Source organism: Phoenix dactylifera, chromosome 14 (genome assembly GCF_009389715.1).
Source record: "Phoenix dactylifera cultivar Barhee BC4 chromosome 14, palm_55x_up_171113_PBpolish2nd_filt_p, whole genome shotgun sequence".
Taxonomy (NCBI): Eukaryota; Viridiplantae; Streptophyta; class Magnoliopsida; order Arecales; family Arecaceae; genus Phoenix; species Phoenix dactylifera.
In genome coordinates, this window is record NC_052405.1 from 2,968,279 (window position 1) to 2,991,071 (window position 22,793).

Consider the following 22,793-nt stretch of genomic DNA (forward strand, 5'->3'; position numbering starts at 1 on the left):
TTTAATGGATATGAACTTTGAATACCATCACGACCCAATTGTGTCGAGAGAACGTAAGTCTAGCTAGATTCTAGTGTTATCGTGTTGCACCATAGGATAGGGCATCAGAGCATTCTAATGAAGAGGAGAGTTTTAACAATTGTAAATATAGGAGAGAAAAGATATGAGGTAGCGCATGAACATGGAGAGTTACCTTCCTCCATTTTACCTTCCAAAAAAGAAAAAAAAATAAACTATGAAACCAGCAATGCTCAATTGTGCCAATCAGGTTGAATGATTGGTACCATATTTTTTTCTTTTCCAAACTACAGTTCTTTTAATCTCAATTCACCGTGAAGTACATGGATAACCACCCTATTATCTATCTTGGAGACGGAGCGGCTCTTATTCATTTATAAAATACGACAAGATATCAATAGTATATTATATAGCACATTGCGGCGACAAAGAAAAGTCGTCCATCTTCAATAAATGTGGCAACAACTCTTGCTTGAATGCTAACACATTCATTATCTTACGCGCGCATATTATAAGTCAAGGACTCGGGAATAAGTTTTCCTCGGGCACACGAGCATCCGGAATCTCAAAAAGATATACGAGATTAGAACACATCTGTCCTCACGGAGCCAGAAGGAAGATTCCTCTCTACCGAGAATATACCTCCTTTCTCACCGGCTGAAGACATGGGCGCGGCCGTTGGGGTTGTGGCCTCCCCCAATCTCAAGAGAAAGCTCACGACAAGAACAAGGAGATGTCGTTGGGCCCTTGACTTTCCGGTATGCATCTATCTTGCCGACACGCCTACTTGTATTATGTGGTCCGCATGACAGTGACCAATTACGACCTGGCCGGCAAGGTTAACCCGTGTGGAGATCCCCTGGGGAAAAACATCTTCGTAGCCGTCCCGTCACCGAGAAATTGGTTTAACTCTCGATCAAACCCTTTCTCTACGCTACCTACAAAAGGTTTAAGTTGGGCCTTGGTTGCGTGGCTGGTATCTACTACTGCACCACGTTCCCTTGACTGGTAGCATCCTTGTTACTTGTCAAGTCACAGAGTTTAGTTTTAGCACAACCCTTCATCTTTTTATTGAAAAAAAGATTGAGTCTACATTATGAAAGGCAGAGAGCTGCATTACTGCATACTCTAATTAGGACTGATTCTAAATTTATTACGTGTAGGAATACATGCCACGTATCTGGCCAATCTGGATGCATCCAAATATGCTTACATCATGGCGTGGTTTAACTAAACTTGCCGAGAGTAGTTGGGTGTCTTTAAGTTGGCGTCCCTTCTTCTCCGGATTTGAACTAGTCCCTTGAAATCTTTTGAAACTCACACTATGTCATTGGTGCGAAGGTTTATAGCTAAGCTTCCATGTCTGTGTAATTAGCTAGATGATTGCAAAAAATGCTATATTAAATGCTCGCATGTCTAGGTGGCTATGACTTGGTTGTCCAACTCAAGCCATGGGAGAAGCTCTAGATATGAAGGAAGACAAGTAATATGCTCTATGCCAATGCTGAAAGCATTTCCAATATTGTACTCGACCTTCTTCATTTCTTCACGCCATGTTTTCCTTCTCCTTCCACGCTTACATGTATATGCTTATACCTTATCCTTCAGGGCCGCCACCACCTCCAGCAGCAGATCTCTTGTCCAAGGGAAGATGAGTACCAGACCATGGTCCCTCGCTCTGGTTTTCATCTCTCTTTTCCTCCTATCTCTTGGGGCTTCTGGCTTCACCCGCCCGGCCCCAGGAAGGATTATCACCACCCGGCACAATAAATCAGAGTCTCACCCACAACAGGTGCACCCCTCCTCTCTCTGGATTCCCTTCTCTTGCTTTGCCTTCTGCTACAGAGAACCTTTGGATCCATTTTTGTCTCTCTCTTTTTCTTATATTCATGTAGTCATTAGGAACTAGCGAGCCTTACATGTTGAAATACAGTTAGTACCAGCAAAGGCATTAGACATCGAGCTGTGTGAACGAAATGACAACAGATAATATTTCCGGGCTTCTTTTATCAATAGGTTTTATTGCATGCATGAAACACCAGGCCGTCAAGCTTCATGAAATGAATTTCTTGTGCTAATCGTAGCTTCATGACATGGAAATTCTAAACCATAATCCACCCTTCTTCATCGTCGTCAGGTATATATTTGTTGGGAACACAGCATCTCCATACCAAGCTTCAGTTATTTGCAAGATTTTTTGTCCGGGCTAGCTATTTCTCATATTAAGAGGTTTTTCCTGACCCCATTTTTTTCTTTAAAAAGAAAAAGGAAGAATAGGATTATCTATTTGTGGACCTGGCCATTTAAGAATAGATATTTTTATTTCTGTGAACCATAAAACTTGTCCTTGAAGTATCTGATGTGCATAGAAAAAACTAATCTAGCATTTCTAGCATGTTTTATCTTCGATCCTGGGTTTAATGGCCGATTTGATCTGAAAGTTAAAACACATGCAAGAGCCCTTAAGTAAAATCTTGCTTTTGTTGGGGGAGACCAGTTGGTTGGATAATAATGAACTAAAATTCTCTGAAATTAAGATGTCAGAGAGAGCCAAACCAATAGCTATATATAATCGATCTTTTATAGTTCTATTCTTTACAATTAGAACTAATCTAGTACGAATCCTAAAGTTTTTTATTATCTTTTTATATATTTTTTTTAACAAAATTTTTATAACTAGTTTATATAAACTCTTCTTTTCTCCGGGTGGCTTTGCCTCCCTCTTCATCAAAGAAAAAAAAGATCATATATACCATGCATCATTGCTGATAGCCGTTGTTGCAATGGTTTGCAGGTCCACGTATCAGCAGTCGGAGCAGATCAAATGAGGATTTCGTGGATCACCGACGATAAGCATGTCGCATCCATCGTTGACTATGGGAAGGCTCCTGGAAAATACGACTTGTCGGCGACTGGCGAGCATACTTCATATCGGTACTTCTTCTATACCTCCGGCAAGATCCACCATGTCAAGATTGGACCGTTGGAACCTGATACTGTCTACTACTACCGCTGCGGTGGAGTGGATGATGAGTTCAGCTTCAAAACCCCACCGGCTTCTCTCCCCGTTGAGTTCGCCATCGTAGGTTGGCCACCTTGCTTCTTTTTTTTTTTCCCTTCCACTCTCCTTCAACAGTTTTGCTGAAGACACTCAGATTCAGCGGACCTCCACTAATTAGCATGGCAACTATTCCTTCAGGTTGTCTTTCAAAATTTCTGATATTTTCATTTTGAAGATTGGGACAATTAAAACCCAAAGAAGTATGAAACAAATATTTGTAATCATATATTATGACACGCAAAATCTGTTGAATTTCATTTAATTTTCTTGATGATCAAATATATTCTTCTTTTTTTTTTTGGTTTTGAGAGGGAGAACTCAATTATCATATACAGTTATAGCTTGGCATCCAGGTAGCCTATTTAATTTTGATTTGAAAACCTCTCGAGATTTTCTTCTGTTCACAATATTTGGAGAACAAGAATTATTTTTTTAATCTGTGCTTTCTGTCAAGAAAAGAGTCAAATAAATCAGAAAAAACTTTCTTTGCCACGTTTTTTTTTTTTTTTTTTTGACCTTTCACGGCCTGGTCCCAGCAAAAAGAGCCAATGAAAAAATGTGTGGTGGGATCGCCAAGATGCACAGCTCTTGAGATAATGAGATATATAACAGCTCTCAGACACCTAGCAATTGTTTGACAACCATCGATCTCGATGATAGAATATGATGTTTAAGGATTGGACAGTCTTATTCGATGCAAAACATGTACCACACATGATTTGAACTTATCGAACATTTTAAAAACTAGAGTCAAAATTTTTTATAGTGCAGATTTTGCACCATAGAGAGCTATACAATCTAATTAACAACCACCACATTATCCATCTTAGAGATGGATTATTATCCCTTATCTTACGATGCATCGGATCGACTTAACTCCAAAAGTTGCATCCTTCAGCAATCACAAGATACGTTGGGTTTGAACCTTTTTCTTTTTTTTTCTTCTTAATTTTATGCACTGGACTTTGCAGGTGATCTCGGACAAACTGAATGGACTGCATCAACCTTGGCCCATGTCCGCAAGACTAACTACGACATGCTTCTCCTCCCCGGCGATCTCTCCTACGCTGATACGCAGCAACCGCTATGGGATTCATTCGGACGCTTCGTGGAGCCCTACGCCAGCAAACGCCCATGGATGGTCACCCAGGGCAACCACGAGATCGAAGCCTTCCCCATCCTCCATTGTCACCCCTTTGAAGCTTACAACGCTCGGTGGCGCATGCCATTCGAGGAGAGCGGCTCCACCTCAAACCTCTACTATTCCTTCGACGTGGCTGGTGCAATTCATGTCATCATGTTAGGCTCCTACACCGATTTTGACTCCAAATCAGCCCAGTACAAATGGCTTGTCCAGGATCTAGCCAAGGTCGATAGATGGCGAACACCATGGCTCATCGTGCTCCTCCATGCCCCATGGTATAACACCAATACGGCTCACCAAGGGGAAGGGGAGGCCATGAGGAAGGCCATGGAGTCCCTACTCTACAATGCCCGAGTTGATGCCGTCTTCGTTGGACATGTCCATGCCTACGAGCGCTTCGTAAGTCCTTGGTTTTACGAGGGAAAATTGACAGCTAACTATCATATGATCACTGCAACTAACATATGTTCCTTGCTGCAGAAAAGGGTCTATGACAATGAAGCGAATTCTTGTGGTCCAGTGCATATAACCATTGGTGATGGAGGGAATAGAGAAGGTCTTGCAAGGGAGTAAGTATTAGCCAAATAAATTGGAGATCAGTTCTAAAGATATGAGGCTACAAAATGCGACACCTAACACAGGTTCTTGTCTTTATTATTTGAAGCTTCGATGAGGGCCACAAGACTGTTTCTCTCTCATTGTTCCACGAGGCGAGCTTCGGGCACGGGCGGCTGAGCGTGGTGAATCGAACTCATGCACACTGGTCGTGGCACCGGAACGATGAGTCCGACTCGACGGTCGCAGATGAGGTGTGGCTGGACAGCCTCAGTGCATCGGAAGCATGTAAAATTGACCCAAGCCTTGCATATTCTGGTACTACTACAAAGGATGAACTATAGATCATAATGGAAATATATGCCATTAGATATGTTAATGACCAATTAGTCTGAATGATAGGATCGCTTGTTTCATGTTAGAATCATTCTAGATTATTCTAGAATGATTCTATGTATATCCTTAATTAAGACTTTGATTGATATGCGTTGTACCAAACTTAGTTGGCCTCCATAAAGACTGATTGTATTACCAAATTTAGTCAACATCCTAGCTAGTACTACATAAAGATTGCTCCTGTACATTGTAATTCATAGACAGAAATACAATTTTTTTTTTATTCTTCTATTCTCAACATTTCATATTTCACGAAGTTGCTAGAAGAGGCTGACTGGATGGGGCAAATTGGTTTGGGGCTTCAAATTTTGACCTTTTTGAGTTGAGCCTGACCCCTCTGCAATTACGCTCTTCACATATGAAATTTGCAAGTCGGTACCTAAATAATGCCGGGTAAGGGATCCCCTCCAAAACCATCTTCTTTCTATTGCAATGAGAAAAATGATTTCAAAGAGGTCAATGAAAGCCTGGTTTGCTTCTAGAAACATTACTTTGTTCGAATGAAATATAAACAACGGTTTTTTACTTTAATTAGCTAAGAACTGTAAAAAAAAAAAATTTTGATGTAATGATCTTAATTAGCTAAGAACTGTAAATAAATGAAGATAATGATCTTAATCTGAAATTTCTATAATATAAACTCTCTGACGAGAATGCCCTTCTATCCATATCCTTGCGGGCCTAGCCAAGGTCGCCGCCCCCAAAGATTCAATCCTAGGCATTGATTTACCCATTAAATTCCATGACTCAGCCAGATTGAATTATCGTGACAGTCTCGAATAATATGTCCTGACTCCTGATCCACCCAAATTTGAGAGACCCATCAAAGTTAATCTTGATCCAGATTGGAACGAAGGAATGTCCAAGAAGCACAAGGATGCGTCCAAAGAGCCGAGCCCGTTAAAAGGCGTGGGAGGGACGAAGATGTATACAGAAAGCGGCACCCTTTAGTAGTGGCTGCAGGTACCAAAATGGGTCCCACCCGACGCGCCAGCCCATCTTCCTCCTCCTCTTCCCATCCTGATGGGACTGGGGGAGGAGGGAGCAGTAGTGGTATGGCAGGTTGGCAGCCCCATATTTATAGTTTTCTAACATTTCTCTTGAAGCTAAATTTTAATTTTTTTAATCACGAATTCTGTTGTTGCTGAAAATTGGTTTGATTGAGGTGCCGAGCTACTGAATCACAGAAGGGCTTGCCAATCGATTGTTTAGATCGTAGAAGCCAGTAGACGATTGATATGCCTCCAAAGTGGTCGGATGATGGTAGACTTGGGCATCGGGCCGTGCCGGGCCGGCCCGGCCCAGGCCCACCGGGCCAGGGGTCTAAACGGGCCGTGCCTGGCCCGGCCCGCTTCGTTAGCGGGCCGTGCCGGCACGGCCCGCTCAGCAGAAAACCAAAGCCCGGCCCGGCCCCAGGCCCGTCGATTGGCGGGCCGGGCCCAGCACGGCACGAGACGGGCCGTGCCCGTCTCGGGCGCAAACGGGCCGTGCCTGGCACGGCCCGTCTCGGGCGCAAACACAGGCACGGCCCGTCTGGAGAGGGGGGGAGAAAATAGCCGTTTCCAACGGCTATTTTGGGATTTTTCCAAAAATGCCCCTCCCAACAGTCCAAAAACGGCTAAATTGAGGGGTATTTTGGGCTAAATTGAGGGGTATTTTGGGTATTTTAATGGAGACGGGCCGTGCCTGGCACGGCCCAGGCCCGGTTCAGGCCCATAGCTCGCGGGCCGTGCCCGGCCCAGGCCCTTATGGGCCGTGCCGTGCTGGCCCGCGGGCCGTGCCGTGCTTGGCCCGCGGGCCAAGAAGCGGGCCGTGCCAGCCCAGGCCCTAATGGGCCGTGCCGGGCTCGGCCCGCGGGCCAGAAAACCGTGACCCAGCACGGCCCCCTCGAATGGGCCGTGCCAGGCACGGCCCGGTACTGTAGCAAGCGGGCCGTGCCAGGCACGGCCCGGCCCAGTGCCCAACTCTAGATGATGGTCGACATACTCGAATGATAATGGCTCCAATGCCTGTCATTCTCGAGATGGTGCCGAAAAAAGGGGACCATATATGAATCTTCACTTCGACGTGAGTCTCGACCTGAAAAAGGCAAAAACAAAAAAGTTTTCTTAATGGAGAGTGTCCGGCAGGAGATCTTTCGATGCCTGAGCCAGATAGACACTTAGGAAACAATAAAGGTGTTGTAAGACGGTAAAGTGATGGCACAAAGATGTATGAAAGCTCGAGAGTACTTAATTAGAGGGTCCTTCAGGATTGGTTTGTATAGGTGAGGGTTAGTGCTTGTCTTCGAGGGATTCAGGCATGCGGGATCGACCGTCTTTGGTAACCCATCGTACATCACGACGATCAAGCACAGACATTTCATTCGCGCATCATGCTTTACTCATCTCATCCATGCGATTAAGGAAAGCGTTCACGATTGCGACGCGAGATGTCGCTAGATAGAAAGAGATTTTAAAATTCAAAGGGCTTTCGTACCTTTTTGGACTGGCCATGCGGCGAGCTTTGGATGATTGGTTGGAGACTTCGCAATAAGCCCTAATTAATCAATCCGCCATATCAGATATGGTCTGCTTTGAGGCATATCAGGTTCATAGTGAATACATGAATGAACCCAGCCAACAAAACACTCCAAATAGGTGGAAAAACTTTGATTTTGTTTTTTTTAAATAAAACATGAGTTCAATTTAAAAGTCATAATAGCGATCAACGAATTAGCTAGTGTCATTATGATCTTACGCCAGCAAGGGCCAAAGGTTTGCCACCAGTTTCGGTACTGGGTATGTACATGAGGCGCAGGCATGATTTAGTAACGGTAGATTACCGGTGACGTTGAAACATTTTGTTTCTATAATATAAACTATAAACAAGAGGCACAAAGATTCCAGGCCCTCGCCATGTTCACACTTGCAGCACTGTCATTCCGTCCTGTTTATAATTAATCATCCGATCAATGATGTGACTTCGCAGTAGAGTCCAAAACCTCAATGGTTGTCTGCCTCCCATTTTCCCCTCCGGGTCTCTCAGTCGTCACGCTCATAAGCCTTAATCGAAATATAGAGTAGCTCTTTATATGCACAGCGGATGTGATCGTGATCGTGATCGTGATCCAGGCAACCATCCTTTAATCAAAGCTTTTAGATCGCAGCGGGCGGACCACCTCTCCTTGCTGGACCCAATAAAATGAAATATTGAATTCAACTGGATGTTCCCATGCGAGATTAATATAAACAACCGATATAAAAAAAATAAAATAAAAAAATTCAACATTACATGCCTACTTTCTATGATAGCCGTTGATTTATTAATCTAATATGCAATCTCATTAGTCAATCCAACTTCTTTTGAACAGATCTATTAATTAATCAATCGAAATATCTTTTTCATTAGTTAAGATTAGCTTCAGGGGCCTCCTTCTATGATTCTACTACGATAACTTGCACCATGGCTTTACAAAGCAGCTTGCAGCCTGACACGTGCCCTGTCACAGACTTCAGCGCAATCAAATTTGAATTTTCTTTTTTTATCTCTTTTGTTTGCGGGACCCACACTTTCAGGATAACCCAAGATCCACGGATATGCATGAGTTCGTGTTTCAGCCTCAACAGCCGATCTCTCCAACCAAATCCCACTAGCAAAGGCAGTACTGCTCGTGTGACAGTTCCCATTTTCGGCGAATGCTGAAGCCGCTGCCAGCTGGACGGCTGCAGTTGTCGGCCAAAGGAGTTCGGTTGATCCTGGCCACCCACCGTCTTCCGCCGGCGTAAGGCACGTGCCAGCACGAGCGCGAGAGGTTCCGCCACACGTGGCAGCTGGCCCGGCACGGGTTCTCGTATTCAAATGCAAATGGAGCTTTACGGCCCTCGCTCGTGAGGGAGTATATAACGAGAGAGAGAGTGGGGAAAGGAGCTCCAACTCCGAACTCCGACGGGTAGAAGAGAAGAAAAGAGAGGAGAGGCGATGGTGCTGGAAGACATTAGGGTTTTGAGGCCGCTGGTTCATCTCTTGATCCCCTTCTGCCTCCACTGGATCGCGGAGGAGATGACGGTGTCGGTTCTGGTGGATGTCATCACCGGCGCCCTTTGCCCCGGCGAGAAGTCCTGTCCCGAGGCCATCTACCTCACCGGGGTCCAGCAGACGGTGATCCATCTCTCTTTTCTCGCGATTGTTTTACTCGATCTTGATTCTTGGTCTCGTTTTGGTTCTCAGATTTCGAATCCTTCTTGGCGCCTAGGTCTAGAAGACTGTTCCGATAATCTGTTGGGGCTTTCTTTCATCGTTTCTTTAAGAATTCTTGAGTTATTGATTTCAATTTGGCACAGGAACTCTGTTAGGATGATGACTAACCTGATGTTTATGACTCGATTCGTATAGGCTTACCAATGTTGTGAGATGGCTCATAGATGATGCTTTTTCTCGACGTCGATTTGGAGTTTTGCTTCGCTAGTTTTTGATAGTGAATGTTTGGAATGGACTTTGTTTACGAGTATGACTTATGAATTGATCAATATTCAACCCCACACCAAACACTAGTTTATGCATTCCTTCTGTTGTAAGGGTTTTCTTCCCCCCTTCCCTAGGATCTCAGATGTTCTGATAAACTTGTAGGTGGTAGGAGTTTTCAAAATGGTGGTGCTTCCCACATTGGGTCAGCTTGCAGACGAGCATGGGCGTAAACCGCTGCTTCTCATTACTACTTCTACGTCCATAATCCCATATGGTATGGCTCATCTCTAATCGCCTTACCCAGATACATCTGGATCTGAAAATTTTTATGAATGATTCCGTTAAATATTATGAATTGGTTTCCATTGTAGATGTTTATATGGAAGAATTTTTACTGTAAGCAGCTGACGGTAGCTAGACCAATATGAAGCTGGAGTAATGCTATTTCTTTATTATGACATCATTTTATTGTAGCTTCCACCACTAATTTCATTAGATGACAGCCCAGAATTATTTTTATGGCTGGCTGAAACTTTAGGCGATACAATATTCATAGCATAATTTGTTAAATGATATGATATTTATAACACAGTTTGTCAGCTACTCTGTGCTTTGGTTCCAATACGATATCATAACTAATATGATAATCCAACTAGCTTAATGATGCCTGCTTTTTGTTTTTGATGTTTATTCCTTTGTTTTGCTGAATTTTATTTTTTTTGTGCACTTTTGTCCAGCTATTCTTGCCTGGGATAACTCAAAGTCATCTATATATGTGTTTTTTGCTCTTCGCACGATTTCATCTATCATAAGCCATGGAAGTATATTTTGCATATCAGTTGCTTATGCGGTATGTGGTTCTTTTCTTCTACATTAGTACATATGATGTTAGTTTCTCTGATGCTTCGAATACTCTAGTTTCTATTTGATGATTAAATTTCCTTTTGTGTTTGTCCAAAAATATGCTAACTAAATAACAGATATTATATTTTCCATCAGATAGTTCCTGTTTCAAGATTGTCAAAATCTCTAACGCTGTATCATATGTAAGCATTCAAGCCCGTATAATCCATATATATGTCCAGTGTAGTAATTCTGGTATCATCAAAACATAGTCTACTACAGCACTGCATCATGCAGTGGAGAGTGGACATTGGCGCAACATATAGTAGACATGCGTTAGAACATCCTTCCGGGCGATGATGATCTTTTATGTAACACTTAAATTTCGCCACCATAGCTGATCACATTGGCTTGGATTTAGATTCAGGTAATAATTAGGAACTTTAGATGAAAAACGGTTTATGTGACTATAGTTAACTTTATCGATATTGAAAATGATCTCTACAAAAGAAAGGCATTTAATACTTATGATTGACTAATTGATATATGTACCAAACAAAGACTAATTGATATATGTACCAAAACAAAGACTAATTGATATCAAAGATGACATGCAGCTTATAACTTTCACTGCTGCAAAATGTATAAAAAGTTTAAAATGGCACATAGGGGAATGTCAAAATGTTTTTTATGAAGAAGAAGAAGAAGAAGAAGCTAAAACTGAAGAAAGAAAGCACAAATGAGAGAAAGATGGGTTCCATGGCTTACGATCAACATCAATTTAAGCTCTGGAGAGATCAGCTTCTTTCTTGTTACAGTAAGTTTTCATTTTTTAATCTGCACATCATGTTAGAGGATGATGTTTGATGTTACCTGGACAGTTATTGTTTTCAATAAAATTTTATTTCAAGTGTTTTTGTGAATCTGTTGCATAGAACTGTTCAGTGAAGTACTGGCAGAGACAGAGAAAAGAGATCCTGGTTAACATTGTCTCATATTACTCTGCTGAGAGATCTTTAGTAATTGGTTTTATGTATGTTAATTGTTCAAGCACTGTGTGCTTGAACCTCTCAAATCCTCGCTATAATGATTTAATGTTGCCCCCCCCCCCCCCCCAAAAAAAAAATAAAATAAAAATAAAAATAAATAAATAAATAAAAGAAAAAAGAGTTTAGTTTTGTCCAATGTTGTCAATTTTGGCTGAAAGTGTTTCATTTCTTTCCTATCATAGAAATGGATGTGTTGAGCTATTGCAACTATGATTTCTGTTCTCCTATTAGTCAGATGTAGTTGAAAGCCGCAAAAGAGCTGTAGCATTTGGATGGATGACTGGGCTTTTTTCTGCTTCACATGTGCTGGGAAATGTCTTAGCTCGTTTTCTTCCAGAAGAATGGATTTTTGAGGCATGTTCTCAATCAGACTTAAGTAGCAGCACTACTTTATGACATTGATAATCTATAGCCTGCATTTTTTGTTTGTCTGACTTCCAGAGCTGCTTTTTCAGGTGTCGATAGCTTTGTTGGTCTTTACTGTACTTTACCTAAAAATATATCTGATCGAGACAGTCAAGAAAGTTCCAAGCCCGCATCAATGTTCGTCTTTTTCCACCTTAGTTCTCAATGTCCTTCAGGAACGTTGGAAGTCAATGAAAGATACTGTAATTGTGGTCACTAGTAGGTATAGTCTTTCAGGCGACCTATCACTCATCAATACATTCTTGCAAATCATCTTTGTATACTATTTTGATATCTTCAAAATTTTTCATAGTACTCAAATGTCATCAGAACAAGGCATACATTGCTCAACTACATCTGCATATAAAAAGAATCCACAAGCTTAGGTTTCTATGTGAATTTGTGGGTACATATACATGTGATGGGCTTCATGTTTCTCTTATTAATCAGCCTATTTATCTGATTTACAGCTCAACACTTAAGCGCATATCATTTGTTTCCTTTTTCTTTGAGTTGGGGATGTCTGGCATCAGCGGTGTCTTGCTGGTATATCCTTCTATCAAGAGTTGGTCTCCCAAAGAGATTTATGTAGCAGTGTTGATATGTTTTGTCATTTGCGCATTAGTAAATAGCAAAAATTTTGTTAATATCATTTTTCAAAACTGTTATTACTCAACATTTGATTAAAACTTGCACATTTTCTTATGCAGTACTATTTGAAATCAGTATTTGGCTTCAGCAAAAATCAGTTCTCAGAAATTCTAATGATGGTTGGCATTGGGTCTGTATTTTCTCAGGTGATGTTATGGATGGATATTAATTTCTTGATGAAGGACACAATAGTATGTTTTATTTTGTATTTTGAATGGTACAAATAGAACTCTCTTAACTCTTTCCATTCAATACACCTAATATTGGAAGTGATATATGCCAGCAATAGAAGTCTATGCTTATACACCTTCAGATCTCTATCAACAATAAAATACATTTGAGAACCTCCATTGTGGATATTTTCCATACCTACATATCAAAGATGCTCGACACCAGAGGATTACCAAAATTCTGTTGCTACTTGCTGACTGTTGCAGTCATACTTTGCATGACCATGACCATCAATGATGCAAGTAATTACTTACACTCTTCGAATTTCAGAGAAAATAAACGTCTAACCATGCAATATGTATCCTTTCCATTCGTATTTCTCACGGTTCTTGGTTATGTTTTTGTTGTTATTCTTAATGAAAGTCTGGCCCTTGGTTTAATAAGCTTAGGATGCTTGTGTTATCTTCTTCTAGTAAGTTGGTTTGTAATGTCACAGAAACTGTCTTCTTGGTGCTGTACAATTGCTGATCTTGATCATCTGACATCATTATTGATCATATCTTGGTGTTCAAAGATTAAATCTCTACTCCAGCACATCCCTGGCTGTGCTTTTTGTTTAACTGACTATCAATAATATAATAAGCCAATTGGGATAGTTGATGCAGAATTTGTTTCATACAAGTTGTAAACATCTTTCACAAACCGTATTTGTGTTCAGAAAGTGATGTCGATACTGATGTTCAAAGCTGTTACTATGAAATCTCTGGTTACAGATTTTGGTGCTTCCAGTTATCAATCCATTGATAGGAGAAAAGGGTGTATTATGTATTGCCCTAGCTGCTAAAATTGCTTATGTAGGTCCCTTGACATCAGCTGCTCATTCCATCCATTTCTTTTTGTTAATCCAAAATTTGATCGCAAAATATATATGTATCACTTTTATTGGCAGGCTTTGCTTTATGGATTGGCATGGGCACCTTGGGTATGTATTTATCAGTACTAAATACTGGCATGTGGCTACTTTGTTGACAGAATACAGTAATGAGCTTTGGCCGTGATTTACATGTATAGTTTAATTGACTTTTAACTTTAGATGTTTATAAAGTTAATGGTGTCACTTCTGCAGGTTCCGTATCTAAGTGCTTCATTTGGAGTCATATATGTTCTTGCGAAACCATCAGTGAGTGATTTGAGACCTGCCTTATGCCTAACAAAGAAATAGCCTCTTTAGTTTTTATGTATGTAGTTGTAGATGCAATGTTTCCTGCAGGTTTACTTAACTAAACATCAGTTGTTAATTAATGTTATTTAGCATTTGACAATTTCGACTAATTGTAGTGTCAACATTCACAGACTTATGCAATTGTTTCAAAGGCAGCAATCTCGATGGACCAGGTTTGCTTCATTTCTTATTATCATATGATAGTTTTGTGTGACAATTTCAAGTACTATTTTATCAATGGTCCTTCAAAATATTTAAAAAATGTGGTTAGTTTAGTGTTGCAGGTTAGTCTCCTTCTTAGTTATATGTTTTAGTTTCCTGGTAATTTTTCCAACATCAATCTGAAATGTTTGACTGCAACTGCAATGGATATGGATATTATCGTATCGATGTAGTGCATTTCTCGAGCTATTCTTTTAGGATATCATTCCACTGCATCACATATGTTGACAAATCTGACTACATGACAATCACCAGACTTTAATGGAGCATATTTGTCTAACCAAATGCAATTTTTTTTTCATGGAGGCCTTTTTTGATAGTGCAATAAGATACATGGTTGTGGGGATTAAAAATAGGCAAATGAAAGATCTTGCCCCAAAACACCAAAAGAAGAATGATATTACAAGAAAGCACCCAATCCATTTACTTGATACTAAAACATTACAAAAATACTTAAATAGTAAATGCAATCAAATGACTGGTAGTGCTTGGAATACCTTTAGCTTATAGATTCTCCTATGCAAGACAACAAACCATGGCTAAGATGACATAGGTAAATGGTCAAAAGATGATAGTAGATTGTGGCATTTCTCCGTTGATGATAATATCAGCAAAAATAAACAAGAGAGAAAAACAAAAACACACACACACACAGAGGACAATATAAGTAGTCATCCTGGACTATTTTGGACCTTTTGGACTTTTTTTTTAAAATTTTGGAGGACTTCTGGGTTGGCCCTGCTGAAGTCATATAGAATCTTTGAGTGATCATCAAGACAGGGATGGATGTATAATCCTGGTCCACATTCTGATTCCAAAATCCATTTTTTTTTTATTTTGATGTAAAAGGAGGGTATGAATACCCACCCAGATTTCATTGAAGGAGAGGAATTACAAGATCAAGATGAAAAGAAGGTGGTTGTTTGACGCCTTAAGGCGAGTCTGCCCTAGTAGAGATTGGACTCAACCTTTCCTCGAGAAGAGGAGATGAAGTGACCACGTAAGATAGCTTAATTAGCCCTCACATGTGAAATTAGGCAAAAGACAAAACGTGGTCCATGAATAAGAGCCTGAATCTTAGGGTTGATCCACCATTACAATTCGTGTAGTTTCCCAACTCTGTTGTTTGTGGAGGTCTTCGATAAGTTTCTTTAAGGTCGTCTCCCAGTTACCTGTGTAAACTGATGTCCAGCTTTTAAGGAGCAGTAGGCCTTTCTCCAGGGTCTTGCGAGTAGCATAAGCTTCAAATACAAAGATCCTTCCGTTTCTTTCTTTCCATAGAGCCCAGCAAATTGTGATAACCCAGCAATCCCATGCCTTATTTGTTATAATTTTTGGGAGCTGTTGTCGCCACACAGACCAGAGCTCTTCAAAAGTTTGTAGAGTTGGGATTCGTATTTTTTTGCATTACCAACTGCCATGTTTCCTTTGAGAATCTGCATGCGAGTTGTAGGTGTCTTACCGTTTCGTCTTCATTGCAGCATAATGGGCAACAAGGTGGCGCGTTCATTCTTCTTTCTTTAGATTGTTTGTGGTCTGAATTTTGTTCTATATGATTAACCAGTGAAATTTTTTTGCTTTTTCCGGAACTGGGGGCTTCCATAGGGTTCTAGCAATTGCGGAAGTAGCTCCACCATGGCTTAGGAACTTGTAGCAATTGCTGATTCCAAAATCCCTTACTTATAAGGGCATGTTTGTGGTCTGTGAATTTTATGGTTCTGAGATTGGGTTGAGGTATCAATGGGACATCAATTTGATTGATTGCACCCTTATTGTTTAATGACCAGTTGTTGCCATTTGCCAAGCATTCCTTGTGGCCACCTCTAGTATTATTTCAAGCTTTCTGCCATAAATACATCTTTACATAAAAGAAAAGAGAACTGTCCCCGCATTAGCAAATCTTATTATTGCCAGGAAAATACTGGTGGTTTATTCTCAATGAAGATGCATAACTGAATCATGGAGAACACATTTCTGCATGTCAAGTGCGGCTTGCTTGATTTAGATCATTGGCCTTTCATGTGCAGCAAGTGGCGTCAGTTCCATATTTGTTTAGTTTATTTTCTCTATGCCAACTTGATAGCATTAGAAGGATGGTGGGTCTTGCAGGGAAAAGCACAAGGATTTATTGCAGGAGTTCAATCCATTGCCAGCTTCTTGGCACCTATGGTGATGAGTCCATTGACCTGTAAGTAAAAGCATTTTGATGTGATAAAAGCAACTTGGTTGTTAATATACTGTGTTTGCAAATTGTCACATGTTTGCATGTTGCTCTATAGAGATAATTTAGTAGACTCAACGTCATAGTATCCTGTCTGAACTATTTCAGCTCTGTTCATTTCGAGCAAGGCCCCTTTTAATTGCAAAGGCTTCAGCATTTTGCTTGCATCAATCTCTTTGGTAACTCTCTCTCTCCCCCTCAACACCCCCCCCCCCCCCCCCCCCTCCTCTTCTTTCACACAAATAAACACACTGTCTAATCTTAATCGTGAAATATGTGTAGATGCTCTCCTTGGCCCATGCTTTGCTTCTGAATCCAGACAATCCAGAGAAACCGCCTGATTTTGAGACTACACAGACGTCAGATGAATCTATTGAGGCACCCCTCCTGCTACAGTCTTGAATGCGGCCAGTCTTGTGTCGCCAATACTAAAAGAGAGAGAGTGCTGGCCATGCGTTCATCAACTGAACAACAGCTTATCTTGAGCTATGCTAAATTTACAAGCATATGCAGGAGACATCAGTGAGACCCTTTCTGTCGATCCTGCCGCAGTCCAGGCAAAAAAAGGATACGGCATTCCATGCACTGTTGTATTTATGGTGTAAATAGTTGTGTTCCTTTGCACATCCTGTTGATGTACATATTCATCTTCAGTGGTTGTTCTGCGTCTGTGTTACTCCAATTTTGCACTATTGATAGAATAGGGAAAAAACCTATGTGGTGTGGTGTGTTCGACATTAGTAATTCTTTACTACGACGACTAAAAGGATGCAGCTGCACAGATTACCGTGGGGCTACGGAGTGCTGGCAATATCATCTATATTAGCTGAGGCCGATGAGTCTTTTTCTTCAAGCCCCAAGGATCAGTCTAATCAAATTTGAAAAAATAAAATGCGCACTCGATCAGTCTTTTTGAAGTATGCCAGCGTCTGCAGCTTATCTTGGCTTGAAGATTGTTTGCTGTGCTGAGGTCGGGGTTAGCTGTCTTCCACTAGCACGTTGTAACTTTGTAGGAACTCGACACATTTAAAATGTTCGAAACAAATATGCTAAACGTAACGCATGGTCCTCCCATTAGTCTCAGGTACCGCAAAATCGGAAATGTAAATAGGGCAGCACGGCAGATGCCCGTTTTAGTGTTTCTACTTACATTTTTCAGTTAATTAGTCATGAAATTTTAAAGATTTTTTATTCATAAAAAAGTTTTTCTCGATTAAAAAAATGCTTCTAATTATTTCAACTCTTTTGCTAGCATATTAGCCCAAGATCCGTCTGGTTTCCCGTGAATTGTATGCTTTCTTGGGAAGTTGACGAACAAGCGTGCGACGGAAGGCACATTATTAATAAACTTTGATTTTTTCTTTTTAAAACTTATTTGCCTTCAGAGAAAAATTAATTAGATGGTAGCAGCCAACAACTCCCAACGACTCACGGTCGTAAAGACCCAATAACCACATTACCAACCTTCGCGGAAACTAGCCGGGCCACGTCGCCCATCAACCGAGCGAAAGCGGAAAAAAAATGTACCAAGAAAAAAAAAACAGCGAAAAGTAAAACAAAAGCCAAGCACTGAGGCCGATATTATTGTTTACATTTCGGCTTTATATCCATCATCTATTTTTTTATAAAAAAATAAAAGCCCAACCACTAGAGCCAGCAGCACACGCGCGGATATGCCGGCATCCCATCAGGGAAGGATAGATCACGTCCGTCAACGAAACGATAAGGAGACCACCGAATGGAATGATGAACGGACGAGCGAACGCGAGGGGAGAACCTGTGTGAGATCTAGATCTTGTTGTCGAGTTTGCGGGCCTTGACGACGGGGTTGGCGCGGGCGATGGCCTCGCGGCCCGCCACCTTGAAGTCGAAGGTGCAGCCATGCTGCTCCGGGTACCGGTGGGTCCCGCAGTACGTCGCCCCGCACCGGCACTTGAACCCCGTCAGCCCCACCCTCTTCCGGCAAGCCGTACACCTGCCCGTCTGGGAGGCCACCGGTGCCGTCTGCGACGGCGCCGCCGCCTCTAGCGAGGTCAGGGCCACAGGGCTCGTCGCCTCCCCGGCTGGACAGGGCACCGCAACAGCGACAGCAGAGGGGGAACCGGAAGAGGAGGAGGCGAGGGATTTCTCGACAGCGATCTTGGCGGAGGCGGCATGCTCCTCCTTGAGACGGGAGTCGCGGTAGCATTTGGAGCAGAGGTTGAGCGTCGCCGGGCTCCCGAAGAAGCCACAGTTGTTCGCGCAAAGGCGGTGCCCCTCCTGGCATCTCCCTTCTTCCGCCATCTTCTTCCAATCAATTCTTTCTTTTTTTTTTTATCTCAGCTGAGATCGATCCCAGGAACGGCGATCTACAACACCACCACCAACAACAAAATTAAAGATATATTTTCAAATCTCACAAACTCAACCAAACTTCTAACGATACATCAATTTATAGATCTACAACGAAGTTGCCTGCCAAGATCGTAGAAGGAAGGTATCCGAGAAATTTTAAAAGAAGGGAAAAGATCAACCACCGTGCGGATCAAGAAATCTATTTCCATGAGATAAAAACACGCAACTTCTTCATCAACGACAAAAAAAAAACAAAAAATTGATATCAGATCTAATTTCTTTTCAAAAAGACAATCAGTTCGAATCCGTGGAAATCTACGGTCTCTAGATCGATAATCAAATATGAGAGAAAAAACGGAAAGGGAAAAAAAATTTACCCGTTAACAAGTCAAAGAAGAGCTCCAAGCGAGGCGACGAAGAACGAAAGCGAGTCAACGTAAACAAGCGATGTTAGCTGCTCTTAACATCAACGTAAACACGGAAGAAAAAAGAGGAATGGTAATGGAGGAGACGGGAAGGGGGGGAGAAATAAACAGGAAGGCCGCAACGAAGCCGGTGGGTTTGTTCTGGAAATCCGGGTTTCCAGGCTGGAAAGTTATATAGCGAAGCACACCGAGAAAAAAAAAAGAAAAGAAAAATAGACGGAGAGAGGGAGGGCCAATAGATTTTATTTCCGAGAAGGGGCCAACCAGGCAGCGGAAGCAGCCAAAACCGCTGATGGTTTTCGCATTCTGGTTTTCCGAAGATTCCAGCTGCCTCCCTCCGTTCCAATTTAATAAACACGCGTCTCTAAAATGTACCCGGATTTTCTGTTTATTACCCGGATGCCATTGCCTCTTGGAGGATGATGGGAGGCACTTGATGTGACCTCTCAGTTTGGCTCGATGGGGAATTAGCTTCGAAAAGATGGAACCCGAGGGCGATTCATAGCCGTCCGAGCGATTTCGTTCTCATCCGGAAGAGCGGTGGTGGGCGGAGGATGGCATTTCGTAGATTGGTTCAAAGGTAAGGGCATGGATGTAACTGCGCGCTGACCTTTGCTAACACGCGCGCAGTCCCTCGTCCTTTTGACCGGCAGAGAGACGTCGCTAACTGGACGAATTCTTCAAGCACCCACTTATTCACCCAGACGTAGGGACCACGAAACGTAGACATATCGTCCTCTTCAGGGGTCGGCGAGAGCCAGTGGCGCTGCGGTCACGGGTCTGCCGGTGACGGAGAAAAAGAAAGCGGGTGAGCCCAGCACTCGACTTTACTAGAAAAGGAATTCGGAGTTGGTACGCGGTTTCAGCTTTCCACGGTGGACGCGTATGACCTCGGCGTTCCGAGGGACCAAGAAAATAAAAAATGCGTTACTTCGTCAAACTTTCCAGCGACACGTGTATGAACGAGGGGGCAGAGAAGGACACGTAAGGAGAATTGGGACATGACGTCCGAAGGCACAGTCGATGCCACATGAGAGGTGAAATTGTCACTTGCCACGTTGCATCCCTGGTTTCTACGCAATCTCTCTAATTAAATGCTAGTACGAGTACAATGCATGTATCTACGTGTGGCAAATCATACTCCATTGCCACGCGCGTCCAAGAGAGTCAATAATAATAATAATAATAATAATAATAATAATAATAATAATAATAATATATACAAAGAAAACCAACTATGAGCAGGTAGATGCCGAGTATCCGACGAGTACTCGTTACGTATTCTGCATTACTTATCACTTATTTACTTTCACAAATTGCAACGTCACAGAAAGGTAGGAAAAAATTTAAAAAAAAATTGCATGATCCTACGTTAAAACGGTAGACCATGCATTGCAGCATAAATTATTTTTGGGAATAAATAAAGACAAATTCTGTAAATTGTTACCTGGCAAGGCAGGCAATAGAGACATCCAGTTTCCTGTCATCCATCTTCTGGATAGGATATTATATTTATAATGATAGCTTTTAGCTACCTGTTGGGGCGTCATCACCATCATTACTATTAATTTCAAAGTTGAACAACCTGTTGGATTCATTGTATGGGTATGAATAAGGCCCTGTTTGGGGGAGCTTTTGGAGGGCCAGAAAGCTATTTCAGCCCTCCAAAAGTACTTTTAGATGAAAAACTGTGTTTGGTAAATTTTTCAAAAAGCTATTTCAGCTTTTGCGGGAAGCTGAAAACAGCTTTTGGGAGGAAGCTCCAATTTGGAGCTTTTGGGAGGAAGCTGTTTCAGCTTTTTCGGAAAGCTGTATTTTTGACAAAAATGCCCATATTAAAATAACATAATTACACAGTTTGTCCCTTTATAAACCTAAAAATCTGCTGGAGCCAAGAACCCTAACCGTCAGACTCCCTTCCATAAGAAAAGGTATTTTTCTTTTCAATTTTTGTATGCATCTCTTGAACCACATTTTAGAAGAAAAAAATTTTAATCCTTTTCCATACCTTCCAAAATCAATCTATTATTTTTTTTTATCATCAACCTCGCGGCCCACGCTAAGGTCCTCCTCGAGCGTGGACCACGAAGAAGAGCCCCTGGACCACGGAAAATTATTTTATGGGAAATTATGAGCAATTATTATGAAAAATTATTTTATACTAATAATTATAATATTTTATAACTTTATTTTTGTGTTATACTATAAATATAATATCATATTATATTATATCATAATACATTAATATGTTATGTTAAATAATTTAATATTATGTTATATTATGGAAAATTATTTTATACTAATAATTATAATATTTTATACCTTTATTTTTGTGTTATACTATAAATATAATATCATATTATATTATATCATAATACATTAATATGTTATGTTAAATAATTTAATATTATGTTATATTATGAAAAATTAATTTATACTAATAATTATAATATTTTATACCTTTATTTTTGTATTATACTATAAATATAATATCATATTATATTATATCATAATAAATTAATATGTTATTTTAAATAATTTAATATTATTTTATATTATGAAAAATTAATTTATAATAATAATTATAATATTTTATACCTTTATTATTGTATTATACTATAAATATTGTATTATATTACATTACATTATAATACATTAATATGTTATTTTAAATAATTTAATATTATGTTATATTATGAGAAATTAATTTATACTAATAATTATAATATTTTATACCTTTATTTTTGTATTATACTATAAATATAATATCATATTATATTATATCATAATACATTAATATGTTATTTTAAATAATTTAATATGATTTTATATTATGAAAAATTAATTTATAATAATAATTATAATATTTTATACCTTTATTATTGTATTATACTATAAATATTGTATTATATTACATTACATTATAATACATTAATATGTTATTTTAAATAATTTAATATTATGTTATATTATGAGAAATTAATTTATACTAATAATTATAATATTTTATACTTTTATTATTGTATTGTACTATAAATATAATATATATTACATTATATCATAATACATTAATATATTATGTTAAATAATTTAATATTATGTTATATTACCAAATATTAATTTACTCTAATAATTACATTACTATTATGATATATCAACATAATATTATTTTATATTACAATAATATTATACTATATCGTATATTTATGTATTAATTTATGTTATGTTTTATTATGTTCTGTTGTATAATACTATGCAATGTCCTTTATGGTAATTTTGTCATACAAAAGTACTTTCTCAGTTTGTTTACCAAACACAAAACAAAGTAGCACAGTACTTTACGAATATAGTTACCAAACAGCAAACGGCTTTTTATAACAGCTCTACTTCAGACAGCTCTACTTCCAACAGCTCTACTTCTAACAGTTCTACTGCCAACAGCTCCCCCAAACAGGGCCTAAGTAATTCTTTAGGCGATTCCATTCGCTCTACAGCAACTACAGGCTGTATAATTATTCATTTAAAAGAACATACATCCTTGCACACGTTTGTGCGCTACAAAGAATAAAGAGTTATTTATACATGAACACTCGGGGAAGACATGGATGGATCGATGGTGTTTATTATATG

At 40.1% G+C, this 22,793-nt stretch overlaps 3 protein-coding genes across 5 annotated transcripts; 2 read left to right on the forward strand and 1 right to left on the reverse strand.

Moving 5' to 3' along the window:
- Positions 1-1,236: 1,236 nt before the first annotated feature.
- On the forward strand, positions 1,237-5,399 carry LOC103706054 (purple acid phosphatase 22-like). Of its 3 annotated transcripts, XM_017842674.3 has the most exons (6): positions 1,237-1,501; positions 1,627-1,810; positions 2,813-3,104; positions 4,051-4,622; positions 4,704-4,792; positions 4,888-5,399. In XM_017842674.3, exons 1-6 carry the CDS (start codon positions 1,470-1,472, stop codon positions 5,120-5,122), a joined length of 1,404 nt encoding a protein of 467 aa, XP_017698163.2. In that variant the 5' UTR covers positions 1,237-1,469; the 3' UTR covers positions 5,123-5,399. The 3 variants fall into 3 exon arrangements, with proteins under 3 accessions (XP_017698163.2, XP_008788245.3, XP_026660265.2); XM_008790023.4 differs by having other exon boundaries at positions 1,238-1,810; XM_026804464.2 differs by lacking the exons at positions 1,237-1,501; positions 1,627-1,810 and adding an exon at positions 1,827-2,247.
- A 3,672-nt stretch (positions 5,400-9,071) lies between these two features.
- On the forward strand, positions 9,072-17,201 carry LOC103698821 (hippocampus abundant transcript-like protein 1). The gene is made up of 14 exons (XM_008780871.3): positions 9,072-9,314; positions 9,783-9,894; positions 10,358-10,470; positions 11,744-11,866; positions 11,968-12,140; positions 12,388-12,463; positions 12,628-12,714; positions 13,513-13,593; positions 13,689-13,721; positions 13,866-13,919; positions 14,093-14,134; positions 16,293-16,371; positions 16,513-16,583; positions 16,687-17,201. Exons 1-14 carry the CDS (start codon positions 9,135-9,137, stop codon positions 16,804-16,806), a joined length of 1,344 nt encoding a protein of 447 aa, XP_008779093.1. The 5' UTR covers positions 9,072-9,134; the 3' UTR covers positions 16,807-17,201.
- Positions 17,202-17,928: 727 nt separating this feature from the next.
- Positions 17,929-19,465, reverse strand: LOC103706078 (zinc finger A20 and AN1 domain-containing stress-associated protein 5). The gene is made up of 2 exons (XM_008790062.4): positions 19,116-19,465; positions 17,929-18,752 (listed from the first exon to the last, which is right to left on the reverse strand). Exon 2 carries the CDS (start codon positions 18,685-18,687, stop codon positions 18,193-18,195), a length of 495 nt encoding a protein of 164 aa, XP_008788284.2. The 5' UTR covers positions 18,688-18,752; positions 19,116-19,465; the 3' UTR covers positions 17,929-18,192.
- Between the last annotated feature and the right edge of the window lie 3,328 nt (positions 19,466-22,793).

Coding starts and splice junctions, on each gene's coding strand:
- LOC103706054 (XM_008790023.4), top strand. CDS start 1,445: ATGACTTGGTTGTCCAACTCAAGCCATGGGAGAAGCTCTAGATATGAA. Junction 1,811..2,812: donor CAGAGTCTCACCCACAACAG/GTGCACCCCTCC, acceptor AATGGTTTGCAG/GTCCACGTATCAGCAGTCGG. Junction 3,105..4,050: donor CGTTGAGTTCGCCATCGTAG/GTTGGCCACCTT, acceptor TGGACTTTGCAG/GTGATCTCGGACAAACTGAA.
- LOC103698821 (XM_008780871.3), top strand. CDS start 9,135: ATGGTGCTGGAAGACATTAGGGTTTTGAGGCCGCTGGTTCATCTCTTG. Junction 9,895..10,357: donor TACGTCCATAATCCCATATG/GTATGGCTCATC, acceptor ACTTTTGTCCAG/CTATTCTTGCCTGGGATAAC. Junction 16,584..16,686: donor TGCTTGCATCAATCTCTTTG/GTAACTCTCTCT, acceptor AAATATGTGTAG/ATGCTCTCCTTGGCCCATGC.
- LOC103706078 (XM_008790062.4), bottom strand. CDS start 18,687: ATGGCGGAAGAAGGGAGATGCCAGGAGGGGCACCGCCTTTGCGCGAAC.